Source organism: Protopterus annectens, chromosome 4.part1, assembly GCF_019279795.1.
Source record: "Protopterus annectens isolate FY-2018-M chromosome 4.part1, PAN1.0, whole genome shotgun sequence".
In the NCBI taxonomy this organism is placed as follows: domain Eukaryota; kingdom Metazoa; phylum Chordata; order Ceratodontiformes; family Protopteridae; genus Protopterus; species Protopterus annectens.
In genome coordinates, this window is record NC_056734.1 from 934,450,446 (window position 1) to 934,464,744 (window position 14,299).

Sequence of the window (14,299 nt, forward strand, 5' to 3'; positions counted from 1 at the left end):
GATTTTCATCTCTAAAGCATCAGATTCATTAATATGTGGATAGTATAAGCATTGTAGAGATTAATGAAGTTTGTCTGAAAAATTATCAGACTGAGCCCTGCTGTTTTGTCACATATTTCTGTTGCAAATTATCTTTAGAGATTTAATTTGTCCTTGATTAAGGAAATGTGGGTATGACCTTAATTGAAGTAATTATTTTAATCTGAGCCTATGCCTGTAAAATATCATTAAGACTTTTAGTCTTTCTCTGCCAGTATTAAAAATTAATTACTGAAAAATTCCTGGAAGACACAACCTTGGCTCAGTGGAACTTGAGCTGTAGCTGAAACTTCCCAGAATGTTAAATAAGACTTTAAACATCAACATTCGGATTTTACAAATTGTAGGGGATAAATGTTGCCTTTACTAAATCATTATTTGCTTTTCAACTTTTGTCATAGGTTCCAGGAAGGATTTCTTCTTTTGCAAATGTTGCTGTCTCAGAAAGATAATAGTTTAATTGTGCTATCATAATTTTTGTAGTTTTAGAAAAACAGATTTGAAAACATTTTATTTCACTATATATGGCAAAGAAATGAGTGTGGAAAAGCTCTAGAAACATGTGACTATTTGGTATGGCTACTGCAGTTTGTAATCTTGAATACAGTCTTTCTCAGTCTACATTTTGCTTACCAGTAGACAATATGAGTTTAATTTGTTACATTTTTCTGAATTTTGTGGCATTCTGGCAAAGTGATTGTATCCTTTTTCATGAGAAGGGCATTTTAGAACAGATGTAAATATGATTTTATATGTGCATTGTATGTTTATGATAGTATTTTTGTGTTGGAATGACAATGGTGTTTCATATTGTCCAACATTACTAAAAATACTTGTGACATATTGTGTTCCCAATTGCTTTTGAATATTGCTTGCATTTTTGTGACATATTATATTCCCACATGGGTTTGAATACTGCTTGCACAGATTGAAAGTAACATGAAAGTTAATGTTTTGAGTCTAGTTATTTGAAACACAATAATTAATTAGTGGAATTTAATAATTTTCTTTCAGATTTTTGAGATTATTTTTCAGTGACTTTGACCAAATTGTTAAACATCAGTAATGTGTTGCTGGAAATGGTGCATGTTATCAGTATATCTGTAAGTTGTTAATGCAGATCCTAAGTGTCTGGATATAAAATGGCATTTTTTATGTCATGGAATGAAGATGTAAGTTGATATAAATAAAAAAATGTGAAGTCTTGTACCTGTAGTAGTAGATGTTCTTTCAATAGTTGTTTCTTCAGTGGAGGCAACAGTACTTTCTGCTGATGTTGTTTCTAAAAATGAAAATGTGAAACTGTGATAATCTCCTCATTTATTGTGTTTCTGCATCAAATGATCTAGTTATGAAAACTCATAAGTTTTTATTTGTGAGATGCTCTGAAATATTTACAGATTTGACAGGGTATTAGGAATTTGATGTTAAACCTTACTCAATGTGAAGTAAGCCATGGAAGAGGTAAAATTGTACATCGTTTTCTATTTTTAGTGTAAACAATTGGTGCTATAAAGTAGTAGAGTCCATAATCTAAAACAGTGTTTGTAGCAGTTGTCCAGATATATCCAGATGACATTTGAGTAAACCTTACAAAATGTCACCTCTTATTTTGAATTGGTATCATTCAATATTTTAGATTAGGGAAATAGATGTTATGAAATGAAATGCTGGGTAAAATGAATTACATCACTAAAAGATCATAACCTGAATATTCCACAATAACTAGCAGGTTATTTAAAGAGTAATGGGAAGTGTTTGACTTCCATTCTTCTGATAAATTAAGTTGAATTGGTTGTACACAGAAATTATACCCATGTCCCTCAAAATGAAAGGCAGGATATGCTTTTATAATTCAAGCAACGGATTAATCTTTAAAAGGTATTAGCTGCAAATAGCACAAAACATACATTTCTTGAGATCTTTTAGATCTCTGTGATGTATAACAAAAATATGCATTGTTAATTCACATACCTGTTGAAATAACAGTTGTTTCAACAGCTGTGTCAGGAGTAGAGGCCAGTGTGGTTCCTACAGAAGTTTCAGCTAGGAAAAGAAAACATAGGAGCTATTAGATATCACTTACATTCTTTATTTTGTACTGATATAAAAGTATTCAGTATGATAAATAATTGAAAAGAAAGATTAAGGGACATCTGTTAATGAAAGTCATTAAGAACATTATGTAGCTCAAGTCATCTTTCTTTTCTGCATTATAACTGTAGTTCCTGCCTGATGAGTCCATAACTGAAATATAAAAAACAGCTGTGGATAACATGTCTCATTGCTAAAAAGTATAGTATAAAGGGTATTTTGTGCAGATGCGGCACTACTAGGGCTTTGCTTAGGGATACCCTGATTATAGGAGTTTGTGATGTCATATTGTGATGTCATAGAGTGAAGATACAAATTGCCATATATGACAATAAAATGCAGTTTTGTACCTGTTGTAGTAGGTGTTGTTTCCAAAGTTGTTTCTTGAGTGGTTGCAATAGTAGTTTCTGCTGATGTTATATCTAAAAATAAAAATGTGCAACTGTGATGATCGATTCAATTATTGTGTTTCTGTATCCAATTATCAAAGTAAGAAAAACTCATAAAGTTATCATATGTGAGAAGTTCGGAACAATTTACCTGTTTGACAAGGAACTGATATTTTGATGTTAAACCTTACTCATTCTCAAATGAGCTAGTGAAGAGCTAAAGGTATTCACACTTATCCCATTTAAAAGTAAAATATTAGTGGTAAAAAACAGAAGAAACCTAAACCTGGAAAATGTTTGTAGGAGTTTTTGAGGCATACCTAGTAGACATTTGTCAAGCCTAACAAAATGAACCTTTTTCGTAAGAATACTCTTTGGTTATATCACTTGCTTAGCATCATACTGTCAGGAAATACATACTGAAATATTAAATCCTGGGAAAACTGAAGTAGTTCATTAAGAGCTTATAGCCTTATTTCTCTGTAATTACAACAGTATTTAATGAGAATTGTGGAATGTTTGACTAACTTTCAGTTTTGATGTCAATTAACTTGAAGTAGTTATGTGAATATATGATGTCCATCTTTTCCAAATATCAGAGAGTATTTCTTTTCAAAATTACAGCATATGATTAATCTTTAAAAATTATTACTTGCAATGATTACAAAAACAGAGATTTCATGAGCCATTTTAGAATTTCGTGACACATATTAAAATGTTCTGTTGTAAATGCACATACCTGTTGAAGGAACAGTTGTTTTAATGGTTGTCTCAGGAGTAGTGTCCAATGTAGTTTCTACAGAGGTTGCAGCTAGGAAAACAACAATGAAGCCAGTATTAGACACCGCTTTCATACTTTTACCTTGCACTCATGTAAGTGCATTCAATAAGACAAATAATTTAAAAGAAACTTTTAAGGTCATCTGTCTACACAAGTCATTGTGAAGCTTATGTAGTTTCAGTCCATCTCCTTCCTTGGCATTGTAAGGGGAGATTGTTAGAGTTAGTCAGTAATCACTTCATAGGTAAAAAATGAGCAATTTACAGAGTTTGAATAGTTTTCATTGCTGATTAGTATATTGTAAATAGCAACAAAACAAAAAAAGTGCAGACCAAGGGACAAATTCTCCATTGCTAAAACTATATAAATAACTGAAATAATGTAACAAGGAAGCAAGGGATGAACCAGGCAGAAGCCAAGCAGAGAAATGCAGCTGCTGTAGCAATGAGGCACAATTAGGCACAATCCCTGATTCTTCCAATAAACAAAATACTCCAAAAGGAAAATGCAGACATCAAGGCAGGAAAAACACAGTCACAAAGTCCTCCAGAAGTAAAAAACAAACCAGGATATTTATTGTAAGAAAAGGTAAGCGCTTTCGCAGGTAAGCTTCATCAGACCAAATACAAAAAACTAAAATGCACTCCATTTAAACACATAGTAATAAAGCATCATCCAATCATAAAAGTACATCAATAAAAATGCACATGAATTAAAGTGAATCAATTAAAGCTGAAAGACAACATTTCCTGCAAATACTGCACAAGCAAAGAATGCAAAAAATATAAATGAAAATAAAAACATTCTATTAAGCCCTTATTAAAGAAAAGAAGACTCCAGAAGTAAATAGGAAATGATAGTGGTTATTTTTTTATTTGTTTTTTGCTGTTGCACATAAGAACATTAACAGTGCAGTGTATATATTTATATTTATGTATACATGTATATATATATATATATATATATATATATACTTATTATACATATATGTTTTTATTTCCATTTACATTTTTTTGAATTCTTTGCTTGTGCAGTATTTGCAGGAAATGTGGTCTTTCAGATTTAACTGTTTCACTTTAATTGATGTGTATTTTGATTGATGTACTTTTATGATTGGGTGATGCTTTATTACTATGTGTTTAAATGGAGTGCATTTTAACTTTATGAATTTGGTCTGATGAAGCTTAACTGCAAACGCGCTTACCTTTTGTTACAATAAATATCCTGGATTTTTTTTATTACTGGAAGACTTTGTGACTGTGATTTTCGTGCCTTGGTGTCTGCATTTTCCTTTTGGAGTACTTTGTTTACTGGAACAATCAGTGATTGTGCCTGATTGTGCCTCATTGCTACAGTAGCTGCATTTCTCTGCTTGGCTTCTGCCTGGTTCATCCGTTGCTTACTTGTTATATTATCAACAGCATTGTGTGTGCATGCAGTGATAGTACATTTTTACTTAGGAATACCATGATTAAAGGGGTTAGTGTTTTCCTTTTAATATCCTTTGTTTCAAGCAATTTTGATACCTGGATAAGAATGAATCTTGATTTATGATCACAAGTGTTGAATTTTTACATTCATATTTAAGATTTTCATCTCTAAAGCATCAGATTCATTAATATGTGGATAGTATAAGCATTGTAGAGATTAATGAAGTTTGTCTAAAAAAATTATAAGACTGAGCCCTGCTGTTTTGTCACATATTTCTGTTGCAAATTATCTTTAGAGATTTTATTTGTCCTTGATTAAGGAAATGTGGGTATGACCTTAATCGAAGTAATTATTTTATTCTGAGCCTATGCCTGTAAAATATCCTTAGGATTTTTAGTCTTTCTCTGCCAGTGTTAAAAATGAATTACTGAAAAATTCATGGAAGACACAACCTTGGCTCAGTGGAACTTGAGCTGTAGCTGAAACTTCCCAGAATGTTAAATAAGACTTTAAACATCAACATTCGGATTTTACAAATTGTAGGGAATAAATGTTGCCTTTACTAAATCATTATTTGCTTTTCAACTTTTGTCTACTTTTTGTAGGTGATAGTTTAAAGAGAATGTATTTATTTTGTATACCCTGATGAAAAGTTCTTTAAGTCATAGGTTCCAGGAAGGATTTCTTCTTTTGCAAATGTTGCTGTCTCAGAAAGATAATAGTTTAATTGTGCTATCATAATTTTTGTAGTTTTAGAAAAACAGATTTGAAAACATTTTATCTCACTATATATAACAAATAAATTAGTGTGGAAAGGCTCTAGAAACATGTGAATATTTGGTATGGCTACTGCAGTTTGTAATCTTGAATGCAGTCTTTCTCAGTCTACATTTTGCTTACCAGTAGACAATATGAGTTTAATTTGTTACATTTTTCTGAGTTTTGTGGCATTCTGGCAAAGTGATTATATCCTTTTTCATGAGAAGGACATTATAGAACAGATGTAAATATGATTTTATATGTGCATTGTATGTTTATGATAGTATTTTTGTGTTGGAATGACAATGGTGTTTCATATTGTCCAACATTACTAAAAATACTTGTGACATATTGTGTTCCCAATTGGTTTTGAATATTGCTTGCATTTTTGTGACATATTATATTCCCACATGGGTTTGAATACTGCTTGCACAGATTGAAAGTAACATGAAAGTTAATGTTTTGAGTCTAGTTATTTGAAAAACAATAATTAATTAATGGAATTTAATGAACTTCTGTCAGATTTTTGAGATTATTTTTCAGTGACTTTGACCAAATTGTTAAATATCAGTAATGTGTTGCTGGAAATGGTGCATGTTATCAGTATATCTGTAAGTTGGTAATGCAGATCATAAGTGTCTGGATTTAAAATGGCATTTTTTATGTCATGGAATGAAGATGTAAGTTGATATAAATAAAAAAATGTGAAGTCTTGTACCTGTAGTAGTAGATGTTCTTTCAATAGTTGTTTCTTCAGTGGAGGCAACAGTAGTTTCTGCTGATGTTGTTTCTAAAAATGAAAATGTGAAACTGTGATAATCTCTTCATTTATTGTGTTTCTGCATCAAATGATCTAGTTATGAAAACTCATAAAGTTTTTATTTGTGAGATGCTCTGAAATATTTACAGATTTGACAGGGTATTAGGAATTTGATGTTAAACCTTACTCAATGTGAAGTAAGCCATGGAAATTTTAATGTTTTATTCCAATTATTTTGAAAACAAAAAAAAAGGAAAGGGGGAAAATTTCCTTGTAAAATTTTTGAAAAAATTTTAAAAAGGAAACTTTGACCAAATTGGAAAAATCAGTGTGTTGGGAAATTAAAATTTTTTTAATCAAAATTTTGGAAGGGTTTAAGGCAAAAAACCTAAATTTCCCCCGGAAAAAAAAAAGGATATTTTTTTGTAAGGAAAAGGGTTTTTAATTGTTATAAAAAAAAAACTTTCTTTAATGTTTTTTCTGGAAAAAAAATGATGAATTTAATAAATTTTGCTAAGAAAATTTTTTCCAAATTTGAAAAGGGTTTTGCAAAAAAAAAAATGAAAAAAAAACCTTTAACCCAATTAAAGAAAGCCCAGGAAAGGAAAATTGAATAGTTTTTTTTTTTTTTTTGTTTTTGGGTTTTGCAATAAAAAAAAGTGATTTAAAATTTTTAAAAAATTTTGAAACAGTTTAATATTTATAAATTTAAAAATTACAAATTATCTTATTTTTAATTTTCCTTTTAATTTTTAAAATTTTTGTTGAAAAAAATTTGGGGCAAAATGTTCTTCAGTTTTAAACCTTTTTCCTTTTAATTGTGTTTTTTTAAAAAAACTTTTATGAGGGTAAAATTCTTTTTACTTGTTTTAAAAGGGAAAGTTTTTTTTAATTTGGCATAAACTTTTTCCCCATGTTCAAAAAAAAAATTAATGGAAGATTTTGACTTTTCTTTGTTTTCCTTTGGGGTTTTTGAAAAATTTTTTGATTGGTAAAATTGTTCATTTTTAATCTTTTTTCAAACAAAATATTTTTTTAAATTTTAACAAAATTTTTTTTCATAGGTTTAAATTTTTTTGGGTCCAGGGAAAAGGGGTTTTTTTAAATTTTTTTAAACAATTTTGTTAAAAAGTTTTAAACAAATGTTAATTTTTTAAATTTCAATTTAAGTTTTTTTAAAAAGGAATAGGATTCTTTAAAAGGGAAGTAAAATTTAAAAAGAAAAAAAATGAATTTTTTAAAAAATTTTTGAGAATGTTTTTCAATTTTTTTTTGGTTGCAAATTATTTTGAATTTTTTTTTCCCTTAAAATTAAAAAAATGGGGGGAAAATCAAATTATTTTTTCTGTATCCTTAAAAATTTAAGTTTTAAAGTTTTTTGAGGTTAAAATTTCCCTGTTTGGGAAAAATTGGGTATTTTGAGTTAAACCTTTAATTTAAATAAGTTTTAAAAACAAAGGTTTTTTAAAAATTAAATAAATGTTGCCTTTACTAAATCATTATTTGCTTTTCAATTTTTTGTCATTTTTGATGATAGTTTAGAAATGTATTTATTTTGTATACCCGATGAAAATTTCTTTAAGTCATATTCCAGGAAGGTTTTTCTTCTTTTGCAAATGTTGCTGTCTAAAAATAATATTTAATTGTGCTATCAAAATTTTTTGTAGTTTTAGCCAGATTTAAAAACCCTTTTATCCCCATATTTAACAAAAAATTAGTGGGAAAGGCTCTGCATTTTTTTTGGGTATGGCTACTGCTTTTGTAATTTTGAATGATTTTTATTACATTTTGCTTACCAGTAGACAATAGGGTTTTTTGTTACTTTTTTTCAAAATTTTGGGGTTCTGGCAAAGGATTTTTTTTTCATGAAAAGGCTTTTATAGAACAGATGTAAAAAATTTTATATGTCATTGTTTTTAGGGTAGTTTTTTTTGGTTTGGAATGACAATGGTTTTCATTTTAAACTTTACTAAAAATATTTGTGAAAATATTTTTTTTCCCAATTGGTTTTGAAATTGTTGTTTGGACATATTATATTACAGGGGTTTAATATTTTTGAAAGTCATGAAAGTTTGTTTTGAGTCTATTATTTGAAAACAATAATTAATTAATGGAATTTAATGAATTCTGTCATTTTTTAAGATTATTTTTAGTGTTTTTGGAAAATTGTTAAATTAAAGGAAATTTTGGGGAAATGGGATGTTATCAATATTTAAAGTTTTTAATGCAATCTTAAGTGTTGGTTTAAAAGGGGTTTTTATGTCATAAAATGAAGTTTAAAATTGATATAAAATAAAAGGGAAGTTTTGTAGTAGTAGGTGTTTTTCCCAAAGTTGTTTCTTGGGTGGGGCAAAGTAGTTTCTGCTGATGTTGTTTCAAAAAATAAAAATGGGGAAACTGTGATAACCCTTTAAATTTTTTGTGTTTCTGAAAAAATTTAAAAAATTTAAGAAAACTCATAAAGTTTTATTTGTGAAAAGTTTGAAAATTTCCCGTTTGAAAAGGGAATTAAAATTTTTTGATGTTAAACCTTACTTTTTTAAAAACCCAGGAAGGGGTAAAATTGTACAATTTTTCCCCTTTTTTTAGTGTAAAAATTGGTGCAAAAGTAGAATAAATCAAAACATGTTTTGGGAATTGTGGGGAATACCAGAATTTTTGGGTAAACCTTTAAAAAAATGAACCTTTTTTTGAATTTGGTATCATTCAATATTTTAGATTAGGGAAAAAATTTTATAAAAAATTAAATCCTGGGAAAAATGAAATTCATAAAAGTTTAAAACCTTATTCCCTTAATAGCGGGTTATTTAAAATTGGGGAATGTTTGATTTCTTTCTTTTGTTTAAATTAATTGAATTGGTTTTGGAAATTTTTCCCATTTTTAAAAAATTGAAAGGAATTTTTTTTATAATTAAAAGAAATTGATTAATCTTTAAAAAAATTATTTGAAAATTTTACAAAAAACAATTTTCTTGAGTTTTTTAAAACTCTGTGATGTATAACAAAAAATTTCTTTAAAAATTTCACATACCTGTTGAAAAAAAATTGTTTCAACGTTGTTCAGGAGTAGGGCCAAAAGTGTTTCCCTACAGAATTTTCAGCTAGAAAAAAAAAAATAAGGGGGTATTAGAACCTTTTAAACCTTTATTTTGACTTTTAAAAAAGGTATTCTAGGAAAATTTTTTTTAAAAAAAAATTTTAGGGACATCTGTTAAAAAGTCTTTTGGAACTTATGTTTTTTAAAGCCCATCTTTCCCTTTTCTGCATTATTTTAGTTCCGAAATTGAGTCCATAACTGAAATAAAAAAAGGAGCTTATAACATTTTTCATTGCTAAAAGTATATTATAAAAGCTTTTGTGCAGATGCAGTACGGGGTTTTCTTGGGAAAAACCTGTTTAAAAGGGGTTTTGGTTTTTTCCTTTTTTTCCCTTTGTTTAAGAATTTTGAAACCTGAATGGACAAAATTTTGTTTTTGGACAAAATGAAAAATTTTTTACATCAGATTTTGGATTTTCATCTCAAAAGCACGTTTCTTTAAATTTTGGGGTAGTTTTTATAAATTGAAGGGTTAAAAGTTTTCAATTATTTACCCGGGATTAAACCCTTTTTCCCCAAATTTAATGCAAATCTTTGAGTTTCATTTGTCCTTGTTTAAGGAAATGGGGTATAACCCCAACCCCAATTATTGTTGGGGGTTTCTTGGTTGCTTTGCTACCATGCTTTTGCTGTTCTCAATAGGACTGTGTTTACTTTCATAAAAAAGGACATTTATAGTAAAGTGAAAAAACAATTTTTTCAGTTTTTGGGAAGTATTTTAAATTGGCATAAAAATAGTATTCAGTTCTCAAACATCACTAAGGGAAAACTTTCTAAATCATTTTGTTTCCTTTTTGTTTTGAACATTGTTTACAGATTGAAGTTTACATGTATCAAATGTTTTAAGTCATTTGTTTCAAAGACAATATTATATAAAAATTGTAAAAAGTAATTTTCATAGGTGTGCTTATTGTTTGTGCTTTTAAGAGATTGTTAAATGTCACGGGATTTTGTTGAAAAAATTTTTTTTCAATATGTTGGGAAATGAATTTAAAAGGTTTCTGTAAAATGGAATATTGTGATGTCATAGAGGAAGATACAAATTGCCATATATGACAATAAAATGCGGGTTTTTGTACCTGTTGTAGTAGGTGTTGTTTAAATTTGTTTTTTGAGGGGTTTGGGCAATAGTAGTTTCTCTGATGATATCAAAAAATAAAAATGTGCAACTGTGATGATGATTAATTATTTGTTTCTGTATCCAATTATCAAAGTAAGAAAAACTCATAAAGTTATCATATGTGAAAGTTGAACAATTTACCTGTTTGACAAGGAATTGATATTTTGATTTTAAAAACCCTCATTCTCAAATAAAAGAAAGTGAAAGAAAAGGTTTTTTTTATATTTAAAAAAAAAAATTAAATGGAAAAAAGGAAAAAAATGTTTTGTTTGTGGGAATTTTGAGGCATCCCTAGTAAAAATTTTTAAACCTAAAAAAATTTAATTTTGGAATACTCTTTGGTTATATCACTTGTTAGCATCATACTGTCGGGAAATACAAATATTAAATCCTAAAAATGAAGCAGTTCATTAAGAGCTTATAGTTATTTCTCTGTAATAATGAACAGTATTTAATAGGGTTGTTTGAAAACCCATTTTTGATGTAAAAATTTTTAAGTAGTTTGTGAATATATGATGTCCATTTTCCCAAATATCAGATTTATTTTTTTTCAAAATTACAGCTTTGTTTAAATCTTTAAAAATTTTATTTTAATGATTACAAAAAATTTCATGAGTTTTAAAATTTTTACACATATTAAAATGTTCTGTTGAAATGCACATATGTTGAAGGAACAGTTGTTTTAAGGGTTTAAAGGAGTAGTGCCCTTTTTCTAAAAGGGGTTGCAGCTAAAAACAACAATAAAGGGGGTATTGAAAATTTTCTATTTCCCTTGCACTCATTGGTGCATTCTATAAGACAAATAATTTAAAAAAACTTTTAGGGTCTTTGTCTACAAAGTCATTTAAAACCTTAGTTTTCAGTCCATCTCCTTCCTTGGCATTGAAAGGGGCAGATTGTTAGAGTTGTCAGTAATCACTTTAGGAAAAAAATGAGCTTGGTTTAAAATTTTTTATTTTAAAATATATTAAAAAAGCAACAAAAACAAAAAATAGACCAAGGGATAAATTCCCCTTGAAGACTATATAAATAACTGAAATAATGTAACAAAAAACATGAACCAGGCAAGAAGCCAAAAAAAGGGGGTTTTAAAAGGGAAAAACCCCCAAAAATTTTTCAATAAACAAAATACTAAAAAAAAAAAAATCAAGGCAGGAAAAACACAGTTAAAAATCCCAAAATTTTTTTTTAAAAAAAAATTTTTTTAAAAAAAGGGAAAAAAATTTTTTTAAAAAAAAAAACCAAAAAAAAACAATTATAAAAAATTAAAAAAGGAAAAAAAAAGCCCCCCCAAAAAAAAAAAAATTTTAAAAAAAAAAAAAGGAAAAAAAATAAAAAATATTTCAAAAAAAAATTTTTTAAATTTTAAAAAAAAAATTTTTTAAAAAATAAATTTTTTTTTTTTAAAAAATTTTTTTTTAAAAAAAATTTTTTTAAAAATTTTTTTTTCTTTTTTTTTAAAAAAAAAAATATTTTTAAATTTAATTTTTTTTTTAAAATTTTTTTTTTTTTTTCCTTTTTTTTTTAAAATTTTTTTTGTTTTTTTTTTTTTTTAAAAATTTTTTTTTTAAAAAATTTTTTTTTTTTTTAATTTTTTTTTCTTTTTTAAAATTTTCCCCAAAAATTTTTTTTTTTTTAAAAATTTTTTTTTTTAAAAAAAAAATTTTTTTTTCTTTTTTAATTTTTTTTTTTCATTTTTTGGGGTTTTTTTTTACCAAAAATTTTTTTTTGGGGGGAAAATTTTTCATTTTTTTTTTTTGGTTTCCTTGGGAAAAATTTTCCTTTTTTTAAAAAAATTTTTTTTTTTCCCTTTTTTTAAAAAAATTTTTTTTTTTTTTTTTTTAAAAAAATTTTTTTAAAAAAAAAAAAAAAAATTTTTTTTAAAAACCCGGGTTTTTTTTTCAATTTAAAAAAAAAAAAAAAAAATTTAAAGGGGGGTTTTTTTAAAAAAAAAAATTTAAAAAATTTTTTAAAAAAATTTTTTTTTTTAAATTTTTTTTCAAATTTTTTTTAAAATTTTTTTTTTAAAAAAATTTTTTTTTTTTTTAAAAAATTTTTTTTTAAAAATTTTTAGGTTTTTAAAATTTTTCCCTTTTTTAAAAAAAAAAAAGTGGTTGGAAAAAAACCTTTTCCTTTTTGGGGTTTTTTTCTTAAAAAATTTTTTTTTTTCCCCAAAAAAAAAATTTAAATTTTTAAAATTTTTTTTTAAAATTATTTTTTTTAAAATTTTTTTTTAAAAAAAAAAAAATTTTAAAAATATTTTTTTGGTTTTTTTTTTTAAAATTTTCCAAAATTTCCTTTTTTTTTGTTAAAATTTTTTTTTTTTGGTTTTTTAAATTTTTTTTTTAAAAAAAAAATTTAAAATTTTTTACCAAAAAAAAAAATTGTTTTAAAAAAAAAAAAAATTAAATTTTGGATTTTAGTTTTTTTGGGCCTTTTTTTTTTTTTGGGAAAAAATTTTTTTTTAATTTTTGGTTTTTGGTTTTGGGGGAAAAAATTTTTTTTAAAAAAATTAAAAAAATTAAAAATTTAAAAAAGTGAATTTTTTTTAAAAATTTTTTGTTTTCTTTTTTTTTTTTTTAAAATTTTTTAAAAATAATTTTTTTTTTTTTTTTTTTTTAAAATTTTTTTTTAAAATTTTTTTTTGAAAAAAAAAATTTTTTTTTAAAAAATATTAAAAAAAATTTTTTAAATTTTTTTAAAAAAAAATTTTTTTAAAAATTTTCTTTTTTGAAAAAAAAAATTTGGGGGGTTTTAAAAAATTTTTTTTTTAAATTTTTAAAATTTTTTCCAAAAAATGGTTTTTTTTTTGGAAAAAATTTTTTTTTTAAAAAAAATGTGAAATTTTTTAAAAAAAATTTTTTTAAAAAAATTTTTTTTAAAAAAAATTTTTTTTTTTTTAAAATTTAAATTTTTTTAAAAAAAAATTTTTTTTTTGTTTTAAAAAAAATTTTAAAATTTAAAAAATTTTTTTTTAAAATTTTTTAAAAAAAAGGGAAAAAAATTTTTTAAACCCTTTTAAAAGGGAAAAAAAAATTAAAAATTTTTTTTTCCTTTTTTTTTAAAAATTTTTTTTAAAAAAGGCCCTTTTTGGGGGTTTTAAAGGGAAAAAAAAGGGTTCAATTTTTTTTTTTTAAAATTTTTTTTTAAAAATAAATTAAAAAAAAAAGGGGAAAAATTTTTTTTTAAAAAAAAAAATTTTCCCCAAAAAAAATTTTTTTTTCCCCTTTTTGGGAAAAAAAAAAAAAATTTAAAAAGGAAAAAAAAAATTTTTTTCCGAAAAAAATTTTTTTTTTTTGAAAAATTTTTTTTTAAAAAAAAAAAAAAAAAAATTTTTTTTTTCCCAAAGAAAAAAATTTTTTTTTTTTGGTTTTAAAAAAAAATTTTTTTTTTTTAAAAAAAATTTTAAAAAGGTTTTTTTTTTTGGGGGCCAAAAAAATTTTTTTAAAATTTTAAAAAAACCGGAAAATTTTTAAAATTTAAAATTTTTTTTTTGTTAAACCTTACTCATTCTCAAATAAGCTAGAGAAGAGCTAAAGGTATTCACAGTTATCCGATTTAAAAGTAAAATATTAGTGGTAAAAAACAGAAGAAACCTAAACCTAGAAAATGTTTGTAGGAATTTTTGAGGCATACCTAGTAGACAGTTGTCAAGCCTAACAAAATGAACCTTTTTCGTAAGAATATTCTTTGGTTATATCACTTGCTTAGCATCATACTGTCGGAAATACATACGGAAAAATTAAATCCTGGGAAAACTGAAGCAGTTCAGTAAGAGATTATATCCTTATTCCTCTGTAATAACTAAAACAGTATTTAATGGAAATTG

The 14,299-nt window shown here is 25.3% G+C and overlaps 1 protein-coding gene across 1 annotated transcript in view; it reads right to left on the reverse strand.

Annotated features, from left to right (window-relative positions):
- The window catches only part of LOC122801346 (mucin-5AC-like), a 150,970-nt gene that overhangs the window by 93,544 nt on the left and 43,127 nt on the right, over nt 1-14,299 (reverse strand). The window contains exons 35-36 of the mRNA XM_044070885.1: nt 2,014-2,085; nt 1,250-1,321 (exon numbers count right to left, since the gene is read on the reverse strand). Coding sequence (XP_043926820.1) covers nt 1,250-1,321; nt 2,014-2,085 — 144 coding nt within the window. The remainder of the gene's footprint in view (nt 1-1,249; nt 1,322-2,013; nt 2,086-14,299) is intronic.